The sequence below is a fragment of the Pelodiscus sinensis genome, chromosome 18 (assembly GCF_052426305.1).
Source record: "Pelodiscus sinensis isolate ZL-2025 chromosome 18, ASM5242630v1, whole genome shotgun sequence".
NCBI lineage: Eukaryota > Metazoa > Chordata > Testudines > Trionychidae > Pelodiscus > Pelodiscus sinensis.
Window position 1 is genome coordinate 4,084,210 of NC_143069.1, and position 23,984 is coordinate 4,108,193.

General features: G+C 69.3%; 1 protein-coding gene across 7 annotated transcripts in view; it reads right to left on the reverse strand.

Moving 5' to 3' along the window:
* Positions 1-1,321: 1,321 nt before the first annotated feature.
* DMPK (DM1 protein kinase) overlaps positions 1,322-23,984 on the reverse strand; it is a 33,669-nt gene continuing 11,006 nt past the window's right edge. The window contains exons 2-15 of one of the 7 annotated variants that reach the window (XM_089769923.1): positions 19,877-19,968; positions 17,949-18,032; positions 16,514-16,609; positions 15,191-15,339; positions 12,625-12,718; positions 12,247-12,447; positions 11,407-11,655; positions 10,309-10,394; positions 9,227-9,332; positions 8,175-8,308; positions 7,831-7,928; positions 6,968-7,032; positions 6,608-6,684; positions 1,322-4,347 (exon numbers count right to left, since the gene is read on the reverse strand). In XM_089769923.1, coding sequence (XP_089626049.1) covers positions 3,831-4,347; positions 6,608-6,684; positions 6,968-7,032; positions 7,831-7,928; positions 8,175-8,308; positions 9,227-9,332; positions 10,309-10,394; positions 11,407-11,655; positions 12,247-12,447; positions 12,625-12,718; positions 15,191-15,339; positions 16,514-16,609; positions 17,949-18,032; positions 19,877-19,968 — 2,048 coding nt within the window. In that variant the 3' untranslated portion in view covers positions 1,322-3,830. Of the gene's footprint in view, positions 4,348-6,607; positions 6,689-6,967; positions 7,033-7,830; positions 7,929-8,174; positions 8,309-9,226; positions 9,333-10,308; positions 10,395-11,391; positions 11,656-12,246; positions 12,448-12,624; positions 12,719-15,190; positions 15,340-16,513; positions 16,610-17,948; positions 18,033-19,876; positions 19,969-23,984 lie in introns of all 7 variants that reach the window. The other 6 variants (XM_089769922.1, XM_089769924.1, XM_089769925.1 and 3 more) reach the window with 6 other exon arrangements.

A 23,984-nucleotide genomic window follows, 5' to 3' on the forward strand; every position in this document is an offset into this window, starting at 1 on the left:
CTGAACCCCTCTGCCCCAGCCTGGTGAAAATGAGCAAGAGTGCACAGGGGGTGGGGGGAAGGGCAGTGCGGGGTGGAGCCTGGGGGCAGGGCCAGGGTGTTTCTCCCATTAAAAATCTGGGGCCCTACCCAGTGTGATGGGGCCTGGGACCACAGCAGGCTCAGCAGCCCCTGGCCTACGGGCTTCTGCCACCGCTGGCTGCCGCCCGGCACCCAGGGGCGCCCAACAGGGACTTGCCCCACGGCCTTGGGGTGGGAATTGACCCACTCGGAGCCCAGGCCAGGGGCTGCGCTGGGCTTGGAAACACAGTCTGCCTTGGGGTTCCCCCCTGTGCCCATCACTCTCCATGGACAGCCCCTGCCAGCCTGGCCCTGCCGGTGCCCCCCACTCCCGACCCACAGCCCCTGCCAGCCTGGCCCTGCCAGTGCCCCCCACTCCCGACCCACAGCCCCTGCCAGCCTGGCCCTGCCAGTGCCCCCCACTCCCGACCCACAGCCCCTGCCAGCCTGGCCCTGCCAGTGCCCCTCACTCCCGACCCACAGCCCCTGCCAACCCGGCTGTGGGCTCCTTGTGGCTGCCCCCCTTTTCCAGCATCACCCTCCTGCGTGGGTCTCCCTGGGGTGTCCCCTGAGCCTGGACAAGAAGGGGGGCCCAGAGGCTGTGCATGGGGGTGCTTGGTGGGAGGTACCTGGGGTGGAACGGGGGGGATATATGGGGGGGGGGTCATATAAGAGCAGTGTGTGCTCTGGGGCCATTCCCATGTCCACGCCTGGCTGGCGCTGTCCTGGGAGGTGCTAGCCACTGCCCATGGGCCAGGCAGCCTGGTTTTGCCCCCCCCCCCCATGCACCAGCCCCTTGCCTTGCCATGGCCTACGGGTGACGCGTCAGCCCCTTGGGCCGTAGCCAGGCTCAGCCTGGGGGCGCAATAGTCTAGAGCAGCAGCACCTCGCTCTGCCAGGAGGGGGCGCCTCTGCGCCTGCCAACCGCCCCCTGGGGGCAGCCCAGGCACCTGCACCCCCTGCTCTGGCAGGACGGGCCCTTCCCATGGTACAGCTGCCTGCTCCAGCCCCACGGGGGCGGGGTCAGGGAACCCCAAAACTGGGCCATGCCCTCCAAATGGGGCCAGGCCCAGCGCACCATCCTGGCATGTGCCCCATGAGTTGTGTGTGCCAGAGCCAGTGCCCTGGCGCCTGGAGCTCAGCTCCCCCGCCCCCGTCTGCTGGCTGTCTGGCAAGGGGGCTGTGCTGACCCTTGTCCCCCCCCAGCAAGTGGCACCCTTGTCCCCCCCACCCCGTCACACACGGCTGGCACCAGGCTCTGCCCCGGGGACGAATTCCGGTTTATTTAGTCGCCATGGTTCAGACAAAGGCTCCGCGCCGGGTCCCTCGTCGCCTCGACCCGCCGCGGGCCAATAAATACACGTGGGGGGGCGGGAGCAGGTGGCTATAAATTAACAAGGTCAAAGTGCAAACTAGCCCAGGCCCCGCCCCCGAGCGCCCCAGGTGTGCAGTGAAGGGTGGCAGGGGGCAGGGCGCCCGTGGGCCGTGCGGGGGGGCTGATGCCAACTCTGGAAATAAATTACTAGCGGGGCGGGTGGCTGGGGGGAGGGGGGTCACTGGGGCCCCCCATGGCAGAGGGCGGGTCAGCGGGGGATTGAGCAGCATCCAATGGGCCTGTAACAGCCGTGCCACGGCTGGGCCGGGGGCTGGGGCGGTCCCGGCGTGGCACTACGAGGGCAGCAGGGCCCCTCCCTGGCTGTCGCCACCTTGCGGCTCCCTTCGGGCAGGGCTGCATCGCGGCACGGCCCCACCGGCCCCTCCCCCGGGCTCCTCCCCCCCCATGGAACGGGGGGGGGGGCAAGGCCAGTGCCGAAGGACCCAGGATCACAAGGGCAAAGGGAGCTGGGAGGGGGGTCGGGGGGCACTGCTGGGGCACTGGGGGCTGGGCTGGGGGGCTAGGTAGCACCAGGCTCCCAGGGAAGCAGTGATCAGTTGGGGGGGGCACCACCCCCGGGCATAACCCTCACGTCACCCCTGAGGATTGGGGCCGCTTCAAAGTGACACGTGTCTTAGAAGGAACCTGGGGACTAAAGGGGCAGGGGCCGGGAGCCCGGCCTTCTGGGGTCTCTCCCCAGCTGTGGGAGGGGAGTCGGGTCTAGTGGGTAGAGCAGGGGGGCCAGGAGCCCGGCCTTCTGGGGTCTCTCCCCAGCTGTGGGAGGGGAGTCGGGTCTAGTGGGTAGAGCAGGGGGGCCGGGAGCCAGGCCTTCTGGGGTCTCTCCCCAGCTGTGGGAGGGGAGTCGGGTCTAGTGGGTAGAGCAGGGGGGCCGGGAGCCAGGCCTTCTGGGGTCTCTCCCCAGCTGTGGGAGGGGAGTCGGGTCTAGTGGGTAGAGCAGGGGGGCCGGGAGCCCGGCCTTCTGGGGTCTCTCCCCAGCTGTGGGAGGGGAGTCGGGTCTAGTGGGTAGAGCAGGGGGGCCGGGAGCCAGGCCTTCTGGGGTCTCTCCCCAGCTGTGGGAGGGGAGTCGGGTCTAGTGGGTAGAGCAGGGGGGCCGGGAGCCCGGCCTTCTGGGGTCTCTCCCCAGCTGTGGGAGGGGAGTCGGGTCTAGTGGGTAGAGCAGGGGGGCCGGGAGCCCGGCCTTCTGGGGTCTCTCCCCAGCTGTGGGAGGGGAGTCGGGTCTAGTGGGTAGAGCAGGGGGCCGGGAGCCAGGCCTTCTGGGGTCTCTCCCCAGCTGTGGGAGGGGAGTCGGGTCTAGTGGGTAGAGCAGGGGGCCGGGAGCCAGGCCTTCTGGGGTCTCTCCCCAGCTGTGGGAGGGGAGTCGGGTCTAGTGGGTAGAGCAGGGGGGCCGGGAGCCAGGCCTTCTGGGTTCTCTCCCCAGCTGTGGGAGGGGAGTCGGGTCTAGTGGGTAGAGCAGGGGGCCGGGAGCCAGGCCTTCTGGGGTCTCTCCCCAGCTGTGGGAGGGGAGTCGGGTCTAGTGGGTAGAGCAGGGGGGCCGGGAGCCAGGCCTTCTGGGGTCTCTCCCCAGCTGTGGGAGGGGAGTCGGGTCTAGTGGGTAGAGCAGGGGGGCCGGGAGCCAGGCCTTCTGGGGTCTCTCCCCAGCTGTGGGAGGGGAGTCGGGTCTAGTGGGTAGAGCAGGGGGGCCGGGAGCCAGGCCTTCTGGGGTCTCTCCCCAGCTGTGGGAGGGGAGTCGGGTCTAGTGGGTAGAGCAGGGGGCCGGGAGCCAGGCCTTCTGGGTTCTCTCCCCAGCTGTGGGAGGGGAGTCGGGTCTAGTGGGTAGAGCAGGGGGGCCGGGAGCCAGGCCTTCTGGGGTCTCTCCCCAGCTGTGGGAGGGGAGTCGGGTCTAGTGGGTAGAGCAGGGGGGCCGGGAGCCAGGCCTTCTGGGGTCTCTCCCCAGCTGTGGGAGGGGAGTCGGGTCTAGTGGGTAGAGCAGGGGGGCCGGGAGCCAGGCCTTCTGGGGTCTCTCCCCAGCTGTGGGAGGGGAGTCGGGTCTAGTGGGTAGAGCAGGGGGGGCCGGGAGCCAGGCCTTCTGGGGTCTCTCCCCAGCTGTGGGAGGGGAGTCGGGTCTAGTGGGTAGAGCAGGGGGGCCGGGAGCCAGGCCTTCTGGGGTCTCTCCCCAGCTGTGGGAGGGGAGTCGGGTCTAGTGGGTAGAGCAGGGGGGGCCGGGAGCCAGGCCTTCTGGGGTCTCTCCCCAGGTGTGGGAGGGGAGTCGGGTCTAGTGGGTAGAGCAGGGGGGCCGGGAGCCAGGCCTTCTGGGTTCTCTCCCCAGCTGTGGGAGGGGAGTCGGGTCTAGTGGGTAGAGCAGGGGGGCTGGGAGCCAGGCCTCCTGGCGGCTTTCGTCAGTTCTGCTCCCGAGTCCTGTGTATCCGTGGGTGACTCTCCTCCTCTTGCTCCGCCTCAGTTTCCCCAGCTGCTGAACGGAGGGAGGGGGAGGCCCCGGGGCCTGGCAAGACAGGGGGAGCAGGGGTCTGCAGTGGGGTGGCCAGTGGGCCAGTGGGCAGGTGCTGACACGCCCAGCCAGCAGCCACAGGCCAGGGCAAGCCCAGGAGCGGATGGGCCAGAGGATCTCCCCACGGTGGGAGGGGCCTGAACCCCACAGTCTGTCTTGGGGGGCCAAGGGACCTGCGGGCCCCCCCGGCTCTGCTCCTGGCTGGGCTCGGGGTGCGCGGTCTCCCGGGAAGGACGGGGGGGAGGCTCCCCCGAGGTCCTGGCCAGGGGTCGGCAGGCAGGGGCAGTGGGGTTAACACCCAGCCCCCCTCAGGACGGCTCCCCCGGGCGCGGGCCGGGTGCTGCCAGCCTGAAGCCGCCGGAACAAAGCAGCAAGTATCCCGCCTTGGCGATGCAGGGCCTAGGTACCTGGGAGGGAAACGCACCGTCAGCGGGGGCCCAGGGGGCAGAGCCCCCCCCCAGCTCATTCTTCCCTTCCTACCCCCCCAGCCAGCTGTGAATCCCAGTGCGCCCCCTCGTGGGGACAGGCCCCACGTCCCCTTCCCTGCCCCGGGCCAGAGCAGAGCCAGCGCCCCCTAGAGGGACCCTCATGCTCAACCCCCCCCCAGGGGACCCAGGTGGGGGGGTAGCAGCAGGGGGGCTGGGAGGCAGGTCGCTCCCCTGCCCCGGTGAGGGGGGGTTCTTGTCGGTGCTGGCAGGCCTGAGCCCTGCCCCTCGGGGCTCCGGGTCACCTCTCCCCCCACCACCTCCAGCCGCAGCTCTGCCCCTTCCCTGGGGGCTGCTGAGGAAGGGGGGCTCTGTGCCCCCCAAAGGGCTCTGGGGGCAGGGAGGAGGGGTGGCACAGGGCGGGGACCAATAGTCAGGCAATGGCCATCGGGCTGCCATCCAGCAGGGGGCGCTAGCAGGGCCTGGGGGCAACAGGGGGCTTAGTCATGGGGAAGCCCCGGGGCCGTGGGCACAGAGTGCAGATGCCACCGGCACAAGCTGCCCCTGAGCCGAAAAGGAGGAGCCGGACGAGGGGGACGCAGAGCTGGGCAGTGGGCACAGAGCCGGGGGCGGGGGAGGAGCCAGGCGGGGGGCACTGAGCCGGGGGCGGGGGAGGAGCCAGGCGGGGGGCACAGAGCCGGGGGCGGGGGAGGAGCCAGGCGGGGGGCACAGAGCCGGGGGCGGGGGAGGAGCCAGGCGGGGGGCACAGAGCCGGGGGCGGGGGAGGAGCCAGGCGGGGGGCACAGAGCCGGGGGCGGGGGAGGAGCCAGGCGGGGGGCACAGAGCCGGGGGCGGGGGAGGAGCCAGGCGGGGGGCACAGAGCCGGGGGCGGGGGGAGCCAGGCGGGGGGCACAGAGCCGGGGGCGGGGGAGGAGCCAGGCGGGGGGCACAGAGAGCAGGTGGACGAGAAGCTGAGCAGCAGCCACAGAGTCAGGCTCAGAGCAGGGCAGCAGGTGCAGAGAGCAGGGCGGGGGCCGGGCGGGTGAGCAGGGGGCCGGGTGGGCGAGGCGCCAGGCAGGGCAGGGCCGGGTGGGTGAGGTGCCAGGCAGGGCAGGGCCAGGCGGGTGAGCAGGGGGCCGGGTGGGCGAGGCGCCAGGCAGGGCAGGGCTGGGCGGGTGAGCAGGGGGCCGGGTGGGTGAGGTGCCAGGCAGGGCAGGGCCAGGCGGGTGAGCAGGGGGCCGGGTGGGCGAGGCGCCGGGCAGGGCAGGGCGGGCGGGTGAGCAGGGGGCCGGGTGGGCGAGGCGCCGGGCAGGGCAGGGCGGGCGGGCGAGCAGGGGGCCGGGTGGGCGAGGCGCCAGGCAGGGCCGGGCGGGCGGGTGAGCAGGGGGCCGGGTGGGCGAGGCGCCAGGCAGGGCAGGGCGGGCGGGCGAGCAGGGGGCCGGGTGGGCGAGGCGCCGGGCAGGGCAGGGCGGGCGGGTGAGCAGGGGGCCGGGTGGGCGAGGCGCCGGGCAGGGCAGGGCCGGGCGGGTGAGCAGGGGGCCGGGTGGGCGAGGCGCCGGGCAGGGCCGGGCGGGCGGGTGAGCAGGGGGCCGGGTGGGCGAGGCGCCGGGCAGGGCCGGGCGGGCGGGCGAGCAGGGGGCCGGGTGGGCGAGGCGCCGGGCAGGGCCGGGCGGGTGAGCAGGGGGCCGGGTGGGCGAGGCGCCGGGCAGGGCAGGGCGGGCGGGCGAGCAGGGGGCCGGGTGGGCGAGGCGCCGGGCAGGGCAGGGCCGGGCGGGCGGGCGAGCAGGGGGCCGGGTGGGCGAGGCGCCGGGCAGGGCCGGGCGGGCGGGCGAGCAGGGGGCCGGGTGGGCGAGGCGCCGGGCAGGGCAGGGCGGGCGGGCGAGCAGGGGGCCGGGTGGGCGAGGCGCCGGGCAGGGCAGGGCGGGCGGGCGAGCAGGGGGCCGGGTGGGCGAGGCGCCGGGCAGGGCAGGGCCAGGCGGGCGGGCGAGCAGGGGGCCAGGTGGGCGAGGCGCCAGGCAGGGCAGGGCCAGGCGGGCGGGCGAGCAGGGGGCCAGGTGGGCGAGGCGCCAGGCAGGGCAGGGCCGGGCGGGCGAGCAGGGGGCCGGGTGGGCGAGGCGCCGGGCAGGGCCGGGCGGGCGGGTGAGCAGCCGGGCGGGTGAGCAGGGGGCCGGGTGGGCGAGGAGCCAGGCAGGGCCGGGCGGGCGGGTGAGCAGCCGGGCGGGTGAGCAGGGGCCGGACGTACCCTAGAAAAGAGCAGCAAGTGGCGGTACAGAGGTACCACAAGCGGGTAGTCACAGAGCCGCGCTGCCACGGTGCCGCCTGGCTGGAACGAGAAAGCGGAGATGCCCGGATCAGCGGCCCGCGGAGCCAGGCAGCCAGGGGCACCGGCAGCTGGCCCCAGAACAAACCTCGCCAGCCCTGGCACAGGGGGAACTGGGCCCTGCTCTCCCCCCAGCCCTGGCCTGGCGGGCCGAGCCTCCCGGCTCTCTGACCCTGTGCCGGGGCGCGGAGCCCCGGGCAGTGCCCCATGCCCTCCCGCGGCGGCACAGGGGGGACAGGCCTCGGCTCCCCCCTCCGGACGGTGCCCCCAAGCAAGGCTTACATCAGCGGCGTGCTCTGTGCGGCACAGCCAGGGGGCAGCGCAGCCCGGGGGCCGCCCCACAGCAGCTGCAAGGAAAAGAGAGAGGTGGGACCGTGCGGGGCCGTGGGAGGGGCCCCAGTGCCAGCCATGCAGCCGTGCCCCCAGGCCGCCGGGCCTGGAAACTGCCCCCCCGCCATGCCCAGTGCCCCGCAAGGCTGCCCCCCACACGGCCCCTCGGCCCCCTAAGCCATGCACAGCCCCTCCCGCCCCTCCCCGGCAGGCTGAGGTCCAGGGGAATGATACCCCCACCCACGCGGGCCCTGGGGCGGCAGCCCCGGCTAGGAAGGGGTACGGGCACCGGTCGGCAGCACGGCAACCTGCCCCCTGAGCACTCGGCTGCCCAGGCAGAGCCCCGGCCCCGGGAACCAAGCCCCACGGCGCCAGCCAGCTCAGAGCGGGGTGGCCGGGCGGGCACTGCCAGGGGCCCTGCGCCTGCTCAGGTCGATTCCTCGCTGCCCAGCTCTGGTCCCCTCCACCCGCCTGGAACCCCCCACAAGCCCCTCGGAGGTCAGGCTGCTGAGGGGGACCCCGCTGCCAGCATGGAGCTGGGGGGGGCGGGGGTAAGGCATGAGGGCGTGGGAGTAGGGCAGAGAGGAAGGACGGGTGGGGCGGGAGGGGCAGCAGAGAGTGGAGGGAGGGGAGGGGAGGGGAGGGGACGGGAGGGCAGAAAGGAGAGGCTGGAGGGGTGAGGGAGGGGAGGGTGGGGCAGCAGAGTGAGGGGAGGAGGAGGGTGGGTGGGGCAGCAGATGGGGGAGGGGAGGGTGGGGGAGGGAGAGCAGGGCGGGGCAGCAGACCGTGGGGGGAGGGGCGCAGGGGGCACTTGCCTTCCAGCCTGGGCAGTTTCATCCCCTCCAGCTGCGCCTCCAATCGCTGAATCTGAGCTTCCAGTTGCAGGTTGCGGCTCTCGGCCTCCTGCAGGCGACTGGGGGGCGTCGGGGACGTCAGGGGGCCGAGCCAGCCCGGACCCCCCCCCCCGGACACCGCTGGCTGGCCGGCCCATCGCCCGCCTCCGGGGCAGCGCTGGCACCTCAGCCCGCAGCTCCGGCCCCCCGGGGAGCTCTGCTCCACGGCCCATAACCCCAGGGGGTCCCTGCCCCACGGCCCACAGCCCCCCAGGGTCCCTGCCCCATGGCCCACAGCCCCTCGGGGTCCCTGCCCCCGCCCTCACCTGGCGAAGGACCGGTTGGCCGCTGTGACCCGGCTCAGCTCCTGCCGCAGCCCGTCCCGGGTGAGCAGCTCTGCCTCCAAGGCCGCCTGCAGCTCCAGGAAGGCAGCGAGATCCAGCCTCTGCCCCTCGGGCACCTGGTGGGGGGGGGGGTCAGTGCTGGCGGGAGGGGGCAGCGCTGGCGGGGGGAGGCCTGGCGGGAGGGGGCAGCGCTGGCGGGGGGAGGCCTGGCGGGAGGGGGCAGCGCTGGCGGGGGGAGGCCTGGCGGGAGGGGGCAGCGCTGGCGGGGGGGGCAGGCCTGGCGGGAGGGGGCAGCGCTGGCAGGGGGAGGCCTGGCGGGAGGGGGCAGCGCTGGCGGGGGCAGGCCTGGCGGGAGGGGGCAGCGGGGGGGGCTGGGGGGCAGGGGGAGGCCTGGCGGGAGGGGGCAGCGCTGGCGGGGGGAGGCCTGGCGGGAGGGGGCAGCGCTGGCGGGGGGAGGCCTGGCGGGAGGGGGCAGCGCTGGCGGGGGGAGGCCTGGCGGGAGGGGGCAGCGCTGGTGGGGGGAGGCCTGGCGGAGGGGGCAGCGCTGGCGGGGGGAGGCCTGGCGGGAGGGGGCAGCGCTGGCGGGGGGAGGCCTGGCGGGAGGGGGCAGCGCTGGCGGGGGGAGGCCTGGCGGGAGGGGGCAGCGCTGGTGGGGGGAGGCCTGGCGGGAGGGGGCAGCGCTGGCGGGGGGAGGCCTGGCGGGAGGGGGCAGCGCTGGGGGGGGAGGCCTGGCGGGAGGGGGCAGCGCTGGTGGGGGGAGGCCTGGCGGGAGGGGGCAGCGCTCTCCCCTCCCCAGCACTGAGCTGACAGGGGGCCAGGGATCGGGGCTGAGGGGCACCAGCCGAGCTGGGGGAGGGGAGCCCAGGGCTGGGCAGTGTGGAATAAACCTCGCCATGTGCACCGAGGCCTGGGGGCCGTGCACCAGCTGGGGGCGCCGCAGGGAACCCTGCGAGCAGGACGCCCCGGCTGGGAGTGAGCGGGGGGCTGGGGGGGGCCTGCAGGGGCCGATCGCGTCCCCGGGGGCAGCCACTTACCAGGTCTGCGGGGGGCAGGTTGGGGGGCTGCTCCTGTGGGGGGGGGCCCTGGTCGCACTCCAGCTCCATGGTCACGTCCTGGCCCCTCTGGCCCGGCTCATTCTGTCTGAGAGGGGGAGACTCTCACAGCCCGGCCCGGAGGCCCGGGGGGCTCTGGGTCCCAGCCCCCCAGCACCTCTGCACACCCCACAGACAGCCCCCAGCCCCCTGTGCCCCACCCCTGCCCGGCCAGCCTCCCCACTGCAGCCTGCCAGGCCGGTCCCAGCCGCCCCCCCCCCCCCCGTACCCGCCCGGCATTGACAGACCAGCCCCAGCCCCCTTCCCCACCACATGCCCCCCAGCTCTGCCAGGCCAGCCACAGCTCCCCACTACCCCCCCAGACCCCAGACCCCCCTCCCCTCCCACTGCCCTCCCCAGGCCAGCCCCTGCCCCACCCCCGACGAGCACACCCAGGCTCTGCCCCACCCCACTGGGGCCCCCCACGCCCCCCTCACGCCCCGGCTAGAGCTCCCCCAGGCCCAAGGAAGGGGATCCAGGCCCCAAGCAGGGGCTGGTTTCCAGCGGTGCCAGGCTGTCTGGGCACGGACCCTGCAAGTTGAGTGTCACGGAGAGTCGGGGGGCTCCGACCCTGCCCCCCCCCCCCGTCTGCAGCCCACGAGATTCTCAGCAAGACACCGCGGAGCTCAGGGCTGATGTTAGCACCGGAGCAGGGCAGACGCCTTATTCCTATGGGGGGGGGCTGCTCCCCGGCCCCCACCCCCTTTTCCTGCTCTCAGCCGCCTCGCTCCCCCTAGCCCAGACCAGACTGGCTCTTCCCACAGGCCCTACCCCCCAGCCTGGGGCAGCCCTGCTCCTGTGTCTGGGCCCAGTACACATCTGGGGTGTCTTCCTCCGCCTCTCCCCCGTCACGCAGAGAGTGCTGGGGGGGGGGGAAACTGAGGCACGCACACACACAGCCCAGCCCAGCAAAGACTGAACGTAACAGCACCCCCACTCTGTCACACCAGGCAGAGGGGAGGCCCCATAACCCTCAAGGCCCCTGCTAGCCCCCCCACAGGGGCCAGGCCCCAGAGCCCCCTTACTTGAGGGAGGTGCCGATGTAGGAGAAGCCCACGAAGGGCAGCTGCACGCCCAGGGGGGAGCTCTCGATGACGTCCGACAGCGTTTCCTGGGGCGACACCGAGCGGGGCCCTGAACTGCGGGGGCCACGGCTCTGCCCCCACTGCCGGCAGGGCAAGCCCCTGGGCCCCACGCAGCGCCAAGCACCTGCCCCCATGGCCCCCCACGTCACCTGAGTCCTGCCTCCCATGGCCTCCCACATCCCCCACTGGCCCTGAGCCCTGCCCCCCCATGGACCCCCACATCCCCCACTGGCCCTAAGCCCTGCCCCCACGTCCCCCACTGGCCCTGAGCCCTGCCCCCCCCCCCATGGTCCCCCACATCCCCCAATGTTGCTAAGCCCTGCCCCCCATGGCCCCCCACGTCCCCTGAGCCCTGTCCCCCATGGCCCCCCACATCCCCTGAACCTGCCCTCCATAGCCCCCACTGACCCTGAGCCAGGCCTCCACTAAATGTCCCACATTCCTCACTAGCTCTGAGCCCTGCCCCATGGCGCCCCACACCCCTGCCACTCAAACAACAGCCAGGCTGGTGTGCAGCTGATCCCAGGCTCCATGCAATGCCATGCAAGAGGTGGGCGTGGGGGTGGGCAGGGTAGGTGGGAGGGCAGAGAGGGAAGGTCAATTGGGAAGGGGGGTGGTTCATGTCATTTTGGTGAGGGCACCGCCATGTGGGAGAAGGCCAGAGGCTACGCGGGGGAGAGGGGCAGCTGTGGGGACACGGCCGGGGGGACAGGATTGGGGGTACACAGCGGGGGGAGGGGTAAAGGGAGGGGGAGGAGTAGAGGACGGGGGAGGGGTAGCTGTGGGGATGCGGTGGGGGAACAGGGCTGGGGGTACACAGCGGGGGGAGGGGTAGAGGGCGGGGGAGGGGCAGCTGTGGGGCTGCGGCAGAGGAACAGGGCTGGGGGTACACCGGGGGGGGGAAGGATAGAGGCCGGGGGAGGGGCAGTCGTGGGGATGCGGTGGGGGAACAGGGCGGGGGGTACATGAGGGCGGGGGAGGGGCGGACGCGGGGGGGAGGGGGAGAAAGGAAAGGTCACGTACCCCGCCCCCGCTCACCATGTCCGTCAGGCCGTCGTCCAGCACGTCGAAGTTGCAGGTGTCGGTGGCGCTGGCGAACTCGGGGGCGAAGGGCGGGGTGCAGGCCCGCAGCCCCTCCCAGGCCACGCCGGCGAAGAAGGGGTGCTCCCGGAAGTCCCGCGCCCCGTTCTGGCCCAGCCGCGTCTCCCGGGGGCAGAGCAGCCCTTGGATCAGGGTCCGGGCCTCGTCCGGCACGTCCGGCACCGAAAGCGGGAAGCGGAAGTGGTCCTGGAATAGCAGTGGGGAGCTCAGGGGAGATGGGGGCCCCAGGGGGCGGGGAGTGCACAGAGATAGGGGGCTCAGGGTGGAGAGTGGGGGAAAGGAAGATGAAGATAGGGGCAGGGCACTGGATGGAGATGAGGGGCAGGGTGCTGGGTGGAGATGGGGGGCAGGGCGCTGGGTGAAGATGGGGGCAGGGTGCTGGGTGGAGATGGGGGGCAGGGCGCTGGGTGGAGATGGGGCAGGGTGCTGGGTGGAGATGGGGGGCAGGGTTCTGAGGCTGGAAATGGGGGGCAGGGCACTGGGAGGAGATGGGGGCAGGGTGCTGGGGAGGAGATGGGGGGCAGGGTGCTGGGTGGAGATGGGGGCAGGGCGCTGGGTGGAGATGGGGGCAGGGTGCTGGGTGGAGATGGGGGGCAGGGCGCTGGGTGGAGATGGGGCAGGGTGCTGAGGCTAGAGATGGGGGGCAGGGCGCTAGGCAGAGATGGGGGGCAGGGCGCCAGGTGGAGGTGGGGCAGGGCGCCATGAGGGAGCAAGGGGACACCTGATAGTGGGGGGGCCCACAGGAGACCATGCCCCCTCGCCCGTCCCCCACCCCACCTTGAAGTGGATGATTTTGCCGTAGGTCTCGACGACGGAGTCGGCGAAGAAGGGCGTGTGCCCGAAGAACATCTCGTAGGCGAAGACGCCCAGGGACCACCAGTCGCACTCGGGGCCGTACGAGCGGTTCCCGTCCTCCACGGCCCGCAGGACCTCGGGGGACAGGTAATCGGGGGTCCCCACGGCCACCGAGGAGCAGACCTGGCAGGACGGGGCAGGAGGGGTTCAGCGGCTTGTCCTTGGGGCCGGGGTCCCGCTCCCTCCCTGCACTGCGGCGCAGTGGGGACAGAGGACAGGGAGCGCCCCCCCAGCCCCAGACACCCCCCAGCTCTATGGGGCCCTGAGCCCCATAGGCCCCCCGATCCCCAGCGCGCTCACCGTCCCGTCCTCCCGCAGCTTGAGGCAGGAGCCGAAGTCCGCCAGGCGGATGTGGCCGCAGCGGTCAAGCAGGATGTTGTCGGGTTTGATGTCCCTGGGGGGTGGGAAGAAAGAGCCACTATTGGGGGGCAGGAATGGGGGCGCTCGCTTCCTCCTGCCCCGCCCCGCCCCAGAGCCCGGGCAGCTTCGGGACAGAACAGAACTTTGAGACAGGAAGTGTAGGACTGGGCTTTCCCCACCCTGTGGGGCCCAGGGGACAGCGCCCCCTACTGAGCCCCCAGCCGCTGCCCCACAGCGCCCCCTGCTGGGCTCCAACCTGCTCCCTGCAGCACAGCGCCCCCTGCTGAGCCCCCACTCCCTGCCCCACAGCGCCTCCTGCTGAGCCCCTGCCCCACTCCCTGCCCACAGCACCCCCTGCTGGGCCCCCACTCCCTGCCCCACAGCACCCCCTGCTGGGCCCCTGACCTGCTCCCTGCCCCATAGCGCCCCCTGTTGAGTTCCCACCCTGCTCCTGCCCCACAGTGCCCCCTACTGGGCCCCCTGCCCCACTCCCTGAAGCCTGTGTTCCCACCCCGCTCCCTGCCCCACAGCGCCCCCTGCTGAGCCCCCAACCCACTCCCTGCAGCCCAGCACCCCCTATTGAGCCCCTGCCCTGCTCCCTGCCCCATAGCGCCCCCTGCTGGGCCCCTGCCCCGCTCCCTGGTGCCAAAACGCCACTTCTCTCTCCCCTTCTCCCACCTGGTGGGTTCTGCCTGGAGATGTCCCATCCCAGGCTGTGCTGATGGCACCCGCTCTCCCGGCCAGGCCCACGTGCAGGTCGCCAGAGGCCCCATCAAACGGCGCTAACACAGGATCCTCCCCATCCGTCTGTCCATCTCTCCATCCCTCGCGCTGCCCTGAACCGCCCCCACCCCGTCCATGGGAGCTTTCCTCAGCCCCCTCGCCTGGCCCTGGCCCTTCCCCGGCCTCGTGGCTCATGTGCCTTGGAGCCGGGCCCGGAGCCCAGCGAGCCGATTCTGAACCTAGGGCAGCGTTTACGGCTGTTCTGGCTCAGCCAGGCGCGTCGGGGTCCCGGGGCAGAGCCAGCCCCACGGGCCGGGGGGTGGGGGGCAGGGCGGGTGGCGAGAGCCAAGGGATCCGACCTCGGTTGGGACCCGGGATGTTGCCCAGAGCCCCATGTGGGAGCATCCGGGCGACATGAGCTGCCAAGTGCCGCCACCCCGGGGCTGCAGGCTGAGGGAGCAGCGGGCCCCTGTAGTGCTGGGTCCTAACAGCAGCCCCCCGGGGCAGGGGGCCTAGCAGGTGGGAAGGATCCATCCCAGGAAAATCTCCTTGACTCGCCGTGACAACGCAGGGAATGTTCGTACTGTTTCGGAGGAATCCCGAGCGTGCCTCAGTTTCCCCTCCATGGGGCCTGGCTCAAGGGGCGGGGAGCGGCTGATTGCTCTTTGTTGAGAGCCGGGTCCCACGCACGCGGCTGACTGCCCATGGGGAGACCCAGGAGACACCGGACATTCGGGACCTACCCCTGTGCGGGAGGTGGCGGGGGGGCCGGGAACAGGGAGGAGGGACCAGGGGGGACTGGAAGGAGGAGCGGCTGTAACACCCTGTTCTTGGTGGTGACCCCCTCAGCCCCCTGCTCTCCCAGCCCCGGCAGAGCCCTCCCCGAGCCAGGGGCGGGACCCTGGGGGTGTCAGCCCCTGTGGTTGTCCCAGCCAGGCTGGCTTGCTGTGGGGCGCTCATGGGAGGGTGATGGGGGGTGAAGGCACTGAGGTTTGGTCCCATGGGGCGGTGAAGCCAGGGGGTTTATCCCAGCCTGCGGATCTGGGACATCTCCAAAGAGGAGGTGGGCTGGAGAAAGGGGCCAGGGGAGCAAGGGGGATGGGGGTCTGGCTGGAGCAGGGGGATGGGGGAAGGAGGGAGAAGGGGTCTGGCTAGAGCAGGAGTCCGAGGGATGGAGAGGGACGGAGGTCTGGATGGAGCCGGGGGCCGGGGAGGGTTGGCTGGAGCTGGGGGGAGGGAGGGAGGGGGACGGGGGTCTGGATGGAGCCGGGGGCCGGGGAGGGTTGGCTGGAGCCGGGGACTGAGGGAGGGAGGGGGCCGGGGGTCTGGATGGGGCAAGGGGCCGGGGGTCTGGATGGGGCAAGGGGCCGGGGGGGGTTGGCGGGAGCTGGGGGCCGAGGGAGGGAGGGGGACGGGGGTCTGGATGGGACAAGGGGCCAGGGGGGTTGGCTGGAGCCGGGGACCGAGGGAGGGAGGGGGATGGGGGTCTGGATGGAGCCGGGGGCCGGGGGGGGGGGTTGGCTGGAGCCGGGGACTGAGGGAGGGAGGGGGACGGGGGTCTGGATGGAGGTGGGGGCCGGGGGGGGTTGGCTGGAGCTGGAGGCCAAGGGAGGGAGGGGGACGGGGGTCTGGATGGAGGTGGGGGCCGGGGGGGGTTGGCTGGAGCTGGAGGCCGAGGGAGGGAGGGGGACGGGGGTCTGGATGGGGCAAGGGGCCAGGGGGGAGGGGGCCCAGTTGGGACCCCGATCCCTGGCTGTCTACCAGCCCCCACCCCCCGCCCGACCTGTGCACGTAGCCCAGGCGGTGGATGGAGTCGATGGCCAGCACCATCTCGGCCAGGTAGAAGCGGGCCATGTCCAGCGGGATGCGGTCCCCGAACTTGCTCAGCAGCGTCAGGAGGTCGCCCCCCACGTAATAGTCCATCACCAGGTACTGCGGGGAGCAGAGAGCCGGCCTCAGCGCTGCAGGGGAGACCGTGCGGGCGGCTGCAGCCCTCGGGAGGACGGGCCCCCACTGCGTTAGCTACACTAGATATGCCCCCCCCCCCGCCAAGCCAGGCAGGGAACCCAGCCCCTGGCTCACCGCCCTAGCTCTAACCCATACACTGCACTTCCCCCCAGAGCCAGGAGTCCTGGCTGGTGGCAGGAGCTCTGGGAGATGTTCCCTAGAGACATGCCAGACCACAGAGTCTAGAGGGGTACGTCTACACTAAATTAAAGCCCTCGCTCGAACTACCGGCTATTCCCCCTGCAAGGAAGTTCGAACTCGGGGCTTTAACCCGAGCGGCCGGGCCCCGGCGCGTGTGGACGGGCAGTCAGACCGGACTTGCACATTTCAGAAATGGCGACCGGCCGGGAAGATGCAAATCGAGCGTCTTTAAATCCCCGGCTTGATTTGCAACGTCGAACGCCTGCGTTAGCCTCCCTCGTTCGCACTGGGGGCTAGTGTAGACGTGCCCCCGTGTGCATCTCCTTCGCAGGCTATAGGACCCAGAATGGCCCTTTCCCTCTGTGTCCCGTATAGAGGCCAGATCCCTATATGCCTGGAGAGGCTGTGCCCCAGGGTGGCCCCTATGGAGACCCCAGGCTGCTGGGTCTATAGGGTCTGGACTGGCCCGTCCCTAGGCAGATGGTCTGTGAAGCCGGCAGGGTAAGGAAAGGCTGGCAGAAGTGCCCAACCCCCAGCGTGCCCTTTGCCCCCCCTGCATTCCCCTGGCCTGCCCCCATGCTCACCTGCCTCCTCCCCCACCCTCCACTGCAGCCCCCTGCCCCGCCCCCATGTTCCCCTGCCTCCTCCCCCACCCTCCACTGCAGCCCCCTGCCCCGCCCCCATGTTCCCCTGCCTCCTCCCCCACCCTGCTGCCTCTCTCCCCCCCCCACCCTCCCCCCCACCCTCCACTGCAGCCCCCTGCCCCGCCCCCATGTTCCCCTGCCTCCTCCCCCACCCTCCACTGCAGCCCCCTGCCCCCCTGCCCTGCCCCCATGTTCCCTGTGACTCTGCCCCCAGCATGCCCAGGACACCCTGTCCTCCCCCCCAAGTGTCCATGTCCCCTGCCCAGCCCCTGCGTGCTCCATGCCCCCCACGGTGCCCGGCCCCCTGGGCTCACCAGGTAGTTCTCGTCCTGGAAGGCGAAGTGCAGCTGTGTGATCCAGCGCTTGTCTCCGTTCACCAGCACGTCACGCTCCTCCCGGAAACAGGACGCCTGCCCCGAGGGAGAGTCCCTGAGCCAGCTGGAGGGGGCTCCTTGGGACCCCCCTGTGCGGCTAGGGGCAGCTGCTCTGCCCCCTCGCCTGCCCCCCGGGCACAGGGCCATGCCACAGGTGGACAGGCGGCACAATGCCACAGGGCCATGCCCGGGGAGGGGCCAGGGCCATGGGAAGTGGGTAGGTCCAGTGGGTGGGGACACAGGGCTCTGATGGGGCTTGCCCCACACTCAGTCCTTTGGAACCCCCCCCAAATCTTGCCTGCGGGGGGGCCAGGGACAGAGACTCCCCCACGCCCCTCGGGTTCGTGATGCCCCCGGTTCACGCTGTGCCCACGGGTCCAGGCGGCGGGGGTCTGGCTGCAGCCCCCAGGCCTGCCCCTGCTCGCCTGAGCCCAGGACCCAAGGGCTGCGCCCCATCTTGGCACCGAGGGACAGGACCCCCCAGTCTCCCGGAGGTGCTGGCTGCCAGGCAGGGCTTCTAACCCCACCACTTTGCCCGCATCTCTCCGGAGCCGGCGCCCCCCGAGCAGGACCCAGGATCCCTGCAGCGGGACCTGCACCCCCTGTCCCCTGGGGAATCGCCTCCCTGCTCCCCTGGGGAGTCTGCTCATGCCGCCGGGATGGCGAGGGCAGGCAGGGGCATGCCACAGGGGGCAGAGCAGGGCCCACGGGCCGTACCATGGGGGGGCAGGAGTGAGACATGCCATGGATGGGAGTGACAGCTGGGTTGTACCATGGGGGGGGGGCAGGGATGGGGCATGCCATGGGTGGGGGTGACAGCTGGGTTGTACCATGGTGGGGGGCAGGGGTGGAGCATGCCAAGGGTGGGTGTGACATTTGGGCTATACCATGGTGGGGGGCAGGGGTGGGGATGACAGCTGGGATGCACCATGGTGGGGGGCAGGGATGGGGCATGCCAAGGGTGGGTGTGACATTTGGGCCATACCATGGTGGAGGGCAGGGGTGGGGGGGGGTGATATTTGGGCTGTACCATGGTGGGGGGCAGGGGTGGGGGTGACAGCTGGGCTGTACCATGGTGGGGAGCAGGGGTGGGGCATGCCAAGAGTGGGTGTGAAATTTGGGCTATACCATGGTGGGGGACAGGGGTGGGGGGGTGATATTTGGGCTGTACCATGGTGGGGGGCAGGGTGGGGGTGACAGCTGGGGCACACTATGGGGGAACAGTGGGTAACATTCCCACCTTGGTGGCAATGGTGGGCAACAGCCCTGGAGAGGGGCCACCCAAACCTTCAGAGCACCTGGGTCCCAATTGGGAATTAGCCCCCAGCTCCCCCACACGACGCACTCTGCCCCCCAGGTCACGCCGCTGACCCACCTCCCCTCGCTTCAGCATGTCCCATTTGTTCATGATCTTCATGGCGTACACCTGCGACGTCCGCTTCATCTTCACCACCGCCACCTGCCGGGGGGAGAGGGGGACATGGCCCATGGCTGCCACTGAGACACCCCAGTGCGGGAGGGGGGCAAACTGGGTATCTCTGTGCAGCCCAGCAGGGACGGAGCCAGCCTCCTGCCACCCCTGCATAACCAGCAACATGAGCCCAAAGTGGGATGCTCACAGAGCCAGGACAGCGTCTAGGGACCAGGGTACGGTGCGGGTGCAGGGCTGGGGGGCTGCAGTGCCACCTCCCTGGGGGCAGGGAGCCAGCCGGTCAACCTGCCAGTGCCAGTTTATGAAGTGGGGCACCGGGAGAGGGCCCCCCCAACCAGCCACAGGGGCATGGGTTGGCCTGCGTTGGTCACATGCTGCCCAAGCAGCGGGGCAGAGACTACACCCAGCTGGGTTCTGCAGCACTCGGCCGGCTCCAAGCCAGCGCACACAGGGATCGAACCTGCAAACCTAGTGGGAAGGACTGGCCCTTGGACTCAGCAGCCAGACAGGGGCAGGCCAACGGCCCAGCTAAGCCAATAGCCTGACTCTGTCAACAATAGAGCAAAGCATTGTGGGTAAGCATCCCACAGGGCCGTGCTGTGGCACAGCCGAGCTGATCCCTGTGCTTCTTGGGATTCTCCCAGAGTTCTCCCACAGCCTCCTCAGCCGCCGGGAGCAGCATCAAGAGTCGTGCTGGGAGCTCCCTGGGCTGAGGAACATCAAAGCAGCCCCGACGTCTCTCCAGCCCCCCCCCCTGCAGCAGCAGCCTGCCTGCCACTGTGTCCCTAGCCGGGCAGAACAGGAGCGCTCCAATGATTTGCTCTTCCTTTGTTTCCCAAATGGAGCAGCTCACTCAGCTGTCAGATACTTCCCGGAGCTTTGAAAGGGGAGGGGGGGGGAATGCAGGCCTGCAGGGCAGCAAAGACCACAAAACACTGAGCACAGCCATCAAGGCAGGCATGGTGGGATACTGATAGAAGCCAGGTCTCTCGACAAAACAAACAGCAGAATCCATGCTGGCTCTTTGTTGACAATAAAGGGAGGGGAAAGACAAAAGTCTCTTGCAGGGGTAGAAGCTTTTTGTCACCAAAACTGGGTGTTTTTCCCGACAAAAGTTGCATTGTAGTGTGTACAATGCTCTCACCGTTTTGTCACCAAAAGGATGTTTTTGGCAACAAAGCCTGCCAGTGTAGACAAAGCCTATACTCTTCGCCTTCACAATATCCCCCAGCAGAGAGTTCCACAGGTTGAGCAGTGGGGACAGGAACCCTTCCTTTTGTGTAGTACTGACAGCTAGAGCTGGGCAACATTTTTCTACCCCAGGAACACGCTGCACATCAGTTTTGCCCAATTGTTTTTTTGGGGGGGGGAGAGAAAAATAAAAACAAACATTCCGGGGGGGGGGGGGGGGAAATCAAAAGGTTCCTTTCCCCCATTTCCCAAGCCAGCCAATTTGATTTTTCATTCCCACTTGTCCTTTTCTTTCATTCCATCTTTTCAACTTCAAAAAGGCTCCAAAGAAAACAACCCGTTTTCCCTGGCCCCAAAGGGGGTTTTAAAGCTTTGTTGTCTTGACACAAAACCGTGTTTCTAGATCCCTTGGACGAGTTAGGGAACGGAGAACGCCAGCACTGCCCAGGCTCCTGGGGCAGCCTGGGCACCATGCTGGGCAGTGGCAGCAGGGAGGCCTGGGGCAGGGACTCTGTTGAGTGGGTTGGACCCATGGCAGCTACAGACCACCCCTCTCCTCCCCCCCCCACACACCCACAAGGCCGGGGCTGGGCTCCCTCTGCAGCCCCGGGGAGGCGTTGATCCGGCGGCCTGGCGTGCCGGCAGCTCCGTGGCCGTGCCAGCGGCTTGCCCCTGCTCACCTCGCTGAACGCGCCGCGCCCGATCACCTTCAAGATCTCAAAGTCATCCCGCTGCAGCTGCAGCTCCTTGAGCCGGGCGGTCACTGGCTCGGCTGGAGGGGCACAGGAGGGGGAGGGGGTCAGTGAAGCTGCCGACGGAAGCGGGGGGCTCACACTCAGGACCCTGATGCCATTTGACTTGCATGACCCCCCCCATCTGCCCCCCACGGCCATTGCTCCTGCACCCCCCACCCCACAGTGAGCCCTGTGCACCCCTCACCTACCCACCCCCAGCCATGGGTCCTGCACAACCCCACCCCCCCACAGCCAGCCCTGTGCCCCCCTCACCCACCCACCCCCAGCCATGGGTCCTGCACAACCCCATGCCCCCCACAGCCAGCCCTGTGCCCCCCTCACCTACCCACCCCCAGCCATGGGTTCTCCACACCCCATGCCCCCTACAGCCAGCCCTGTCCCCCCCACAACCATTGGTCCTGCATCCCCCATCCCCCCACAGCTAGCCCTATGCCCCCCTCACTCACCCTCCACAGCCGTGGGTCCTATACACCCCATCCCCCAATACAGTGGGGGCGGGGGCAGGGAAACTTCCACATGGGGAAGCAGGACCCCTAAAGTGGACTGGCTATGGACCCCCTTGTGTCTGGTCCCTCCCCCATCACCTAACTCCGACTCTGCCCCCTCTCCACGAACCCCAGCTGGGCCTGCTTGGGGGGAGCTGCGGCCATCCCTTCAGGGACATTCTGGGGAGAATGGGGGTGCCTGGAGGGGCTGGGGCACTGTGGCTGGGGACAGCTGGGACTCCAGGCTTTGGGGGGAGCAGGAGGCCTGGGGGAGGGGGAGCCCTGCACCCCCATCCGCAGCCAGACGTAACTGTCAGCCGGCAAGTAGAACAGGTTTATTGGTTCACTGGGACACTGCGTAGCTCAGGCGTCTTGTTACAGGACCCAGGAGCATTCAGCACAATCCATCTCGGGGTAGGGGGGCCCAGAGCCCCAGCTCTGGGCCCCGGCCCCCCAGGCCAGCTAGGCTCCCTGCTCCCCCCACAGCCAAAAACTAACTCACACCCCCAGCCACTGCTCACCGCCCCCAGGCAGCCCCGCCTCCTGCTTTGTCCTGCTCCCAAGCCCAAGGTGTTATCCTGCTGTCATGCCCGGCCTCCCACTCCTCATGCACAGTGCCCAGGGAAACTGAGGCACGCACACACAGCCACTGCAGAGCAGCATGAGACAGTAGGAATTGCACACGGTACCCCAAAGCAGTGAATGCAAAACCAGAGTGAGCACAGTGGACCGCAAGGGTAACAAAATCCCCACTATATCACACCATTGATGGACCTAACTTCCGGGAACTCTTTTTTGAACCCTGTTACAGTCCTGGTCTTCACAACATCCTCTGGCAAGGAGTTCCACAGGTTGACAGGCTCAACCAGGAGAACTACTGAATCCAGTATCCTGCCTCTACCAGGATATCAACGTGAGGGATCCCGTCTTGGCCAGGATCCTGCCACACCCCAAGACTCCATCTGCTCCAGTATCCCAGCTCCGGCAGTGGCCAAACAAAGAAATTCCACATGCTGAGTGGTGCTATTCCATGGGAGCAGTGGCCCCCCTGGGCGCGTGGCTCCCAGCTGATGCATGAACCCAGGGAGCCCGGATGCTTTTATCCCAGCCGAGCCGCTGGAGTCGGCTCTAGCTGCCAGCCTCGGCCCTGTGATCTCAGAGCCTGGTAGCAGAGCTGCAAGGGGGCCCGACTGAGGCTCGCACAGTCCCTGTGAGGAACTGGGGAGTTTTGGGGGTTCAGAGGGGGGCTGCATGCGGGGGGAAGGGCACTCCATGCCCAGATCTTCCCGGTTAATGGGACAGAAGTGGGGAGTTTTGGGGGTTCAGAGGGGGGCTGCATGTGGGGGGGGGGAAGGGCACTCCATGCCCAGATCTTACTGGTTAATGGGACAGAAGTGGGGAGTTTTGGGGGTTCAGGGGGGGGCTGCATGCGGGGGGAAGGGCACTCCATGCCCAGATCTTCCCGGTTTAATGGGACAGAAGTGGGGAGTTTTGGGGGTTCAGAGGGGGGCTGCATGTGGGGGGAAGGGCACTCCATGCCCAGATCTTCCTGGTTAATGGGACAGAAGTGGGGAGTTTTGGGGGTTCAGAGGGGGCTGCATGCCCAGATCTTACCGGTTAATGGGACAGAAGTGGGGAGTTTTGGGGGTTCAGGGGGGGGCTGCATGCGGGGGGAAGGGCACTCCATGCCCAGATCTTCCCGGTTTAATGGGACAGAAGTGGGGAGTTTTGGGGGTTCGGGGGGGGCACTCAATGCCCAGATCTTACCGGTATAATGGGACAGAAGTGGGGAGTTTTGGGGGTTCGAGGGGGGCTGCATGCGGGGGGAAGGGCACTCCATGCCCAGATCTTCCCGGTTTAATGGGACAGAAGTGGGGAGTTTGCTTTTTCTGAGAACAGCCCAGAACGGGAGCCCCGGTGTCTGCTACCCTGGTGCCCCGGCCCTGCTCAGAGGACACGGCGGCTTCTGGCCAGACGACAGACAAGGGGCTGCAGAGGGGGACCCCGGCGACCGGCCCGGCTGACCCCAGCGAGGGCAGAACATTGGGCAGAGGAGGCAGGCGGAGAAGAGGGGCCAGGCGACCCTCTTACCTGGAGAGAAGACCATGGACGGGGGAGGGGCTGTTGCGGGGGGCTGGAGGCTCTGCTGGGAGACTGGGGGGTGTTTTGGGGGGGTCTGAGCGCAGAGCAGGCAGGACTCAGCTGGCTGCAGGGCAGGCTGAGGGCTCAGGACTACAGGCCCGAGGGATCCAAAGCTCAATAACCCCCCTGTTTTGTTCTAGCTGAGTGTCGCTCTGGGCTAGAGAACAGGGGGGCACGATTCCCTCGGGGAGGGGAGGCCCCGGGGGTCCAGAGGGAGCGGACCCCCCCGAGGGGGCTCACGGCAGAGGCAGGCGGCTGAAGGCCCGGAGAGGCGCCGTCCTGGAGGCGGAGGGGCGGACCCCCCAGGTGAGAGCGGGCCCCCCAAGAGAGGGTCACCGCACTGGATTGGACCCCTGAGAAAGGGCCGTCCTGCCCTGGGACGGACGGGCCGAGCATGGGCATGACCTGGGAGCCATGACCGTCCCCCCCTGGCTGCCCCCCGACGTTTTCCAATCGGACGATGAGAGTCTTGGCCGAAAGCGACAGTCTCCTCACACTGGACCCCTCCGCTTCTCTGCCCCACTGCGCTGCATCCTCGGCGGACAGCCCTTTAAACAGCTGCCGCGCCCCACCCCAGAAGCGGCTGGAGGGTTGCCAGATGGTTTAACCAAAAATACCGAACACCCCACGCCCCAAAAAAATACCAGGGGAAAAATTCTGTTGAGAAAAAAAAAGGGGGGAGACCAAAGATGTTGAGAGAGAAAAAAAAAAAAGCTCTGTGCCTTTAAATGGCCTCGCGCGCCTCACTTCCCCACCCTCGCCAGACGCAGCAGGGGAAAATTGTCCCCGACAGGTTTTCATCCGAGGGAAACAGGGAATACTGGACATTGTGTGTGTCCGGTATTTTCTGGGATTTTTTACTGGACAGGAGCCGCAAATACCGGTCTGTCCGGGTGAATACCGGAGACCCGGCAACTCTAGGCAGCTGCCTTTTGCTGGAGGGGTTGCGGTGAGAAAGGGCTCTTCGGAAGCACGAGCTTTGGCCCCGTTCGGGAAAGAGGGGGCAGTTTCACCTGCTTGCTGAAGAGATGAGGGTGGGTTCTGCTCCGTGGGTACGAGGCGAGGCCCCGGGCCTGGAGAGGGGGACAAGCAACCTCCACACAGTGTCCCTCATCGACCATCCCCAGGGCGTCTGGGACTGGATCTCAGAGCCATGGGAGTTTGCTCCCGGAGTGTCTCCCAGTGAGGCAGGTGTTTTAAGGCTTTGATCGTCCTCACGGCGCTTCCCCGAGCAATTTGTCAGGCAGGCGCCGGAGCGAGGATCCCGGCAGCGGTCGCACCCGGGCCAAACCCAGGAGGAAAATCACCTGCTGGCTGCTCGGCAGGGCGCACCTGTGGCCGGCATCATGCTGCGAGCTGCGTGAAATCCCATATTGGCTCGCGCTCGGCTCAGCTCAGAGCTTCGC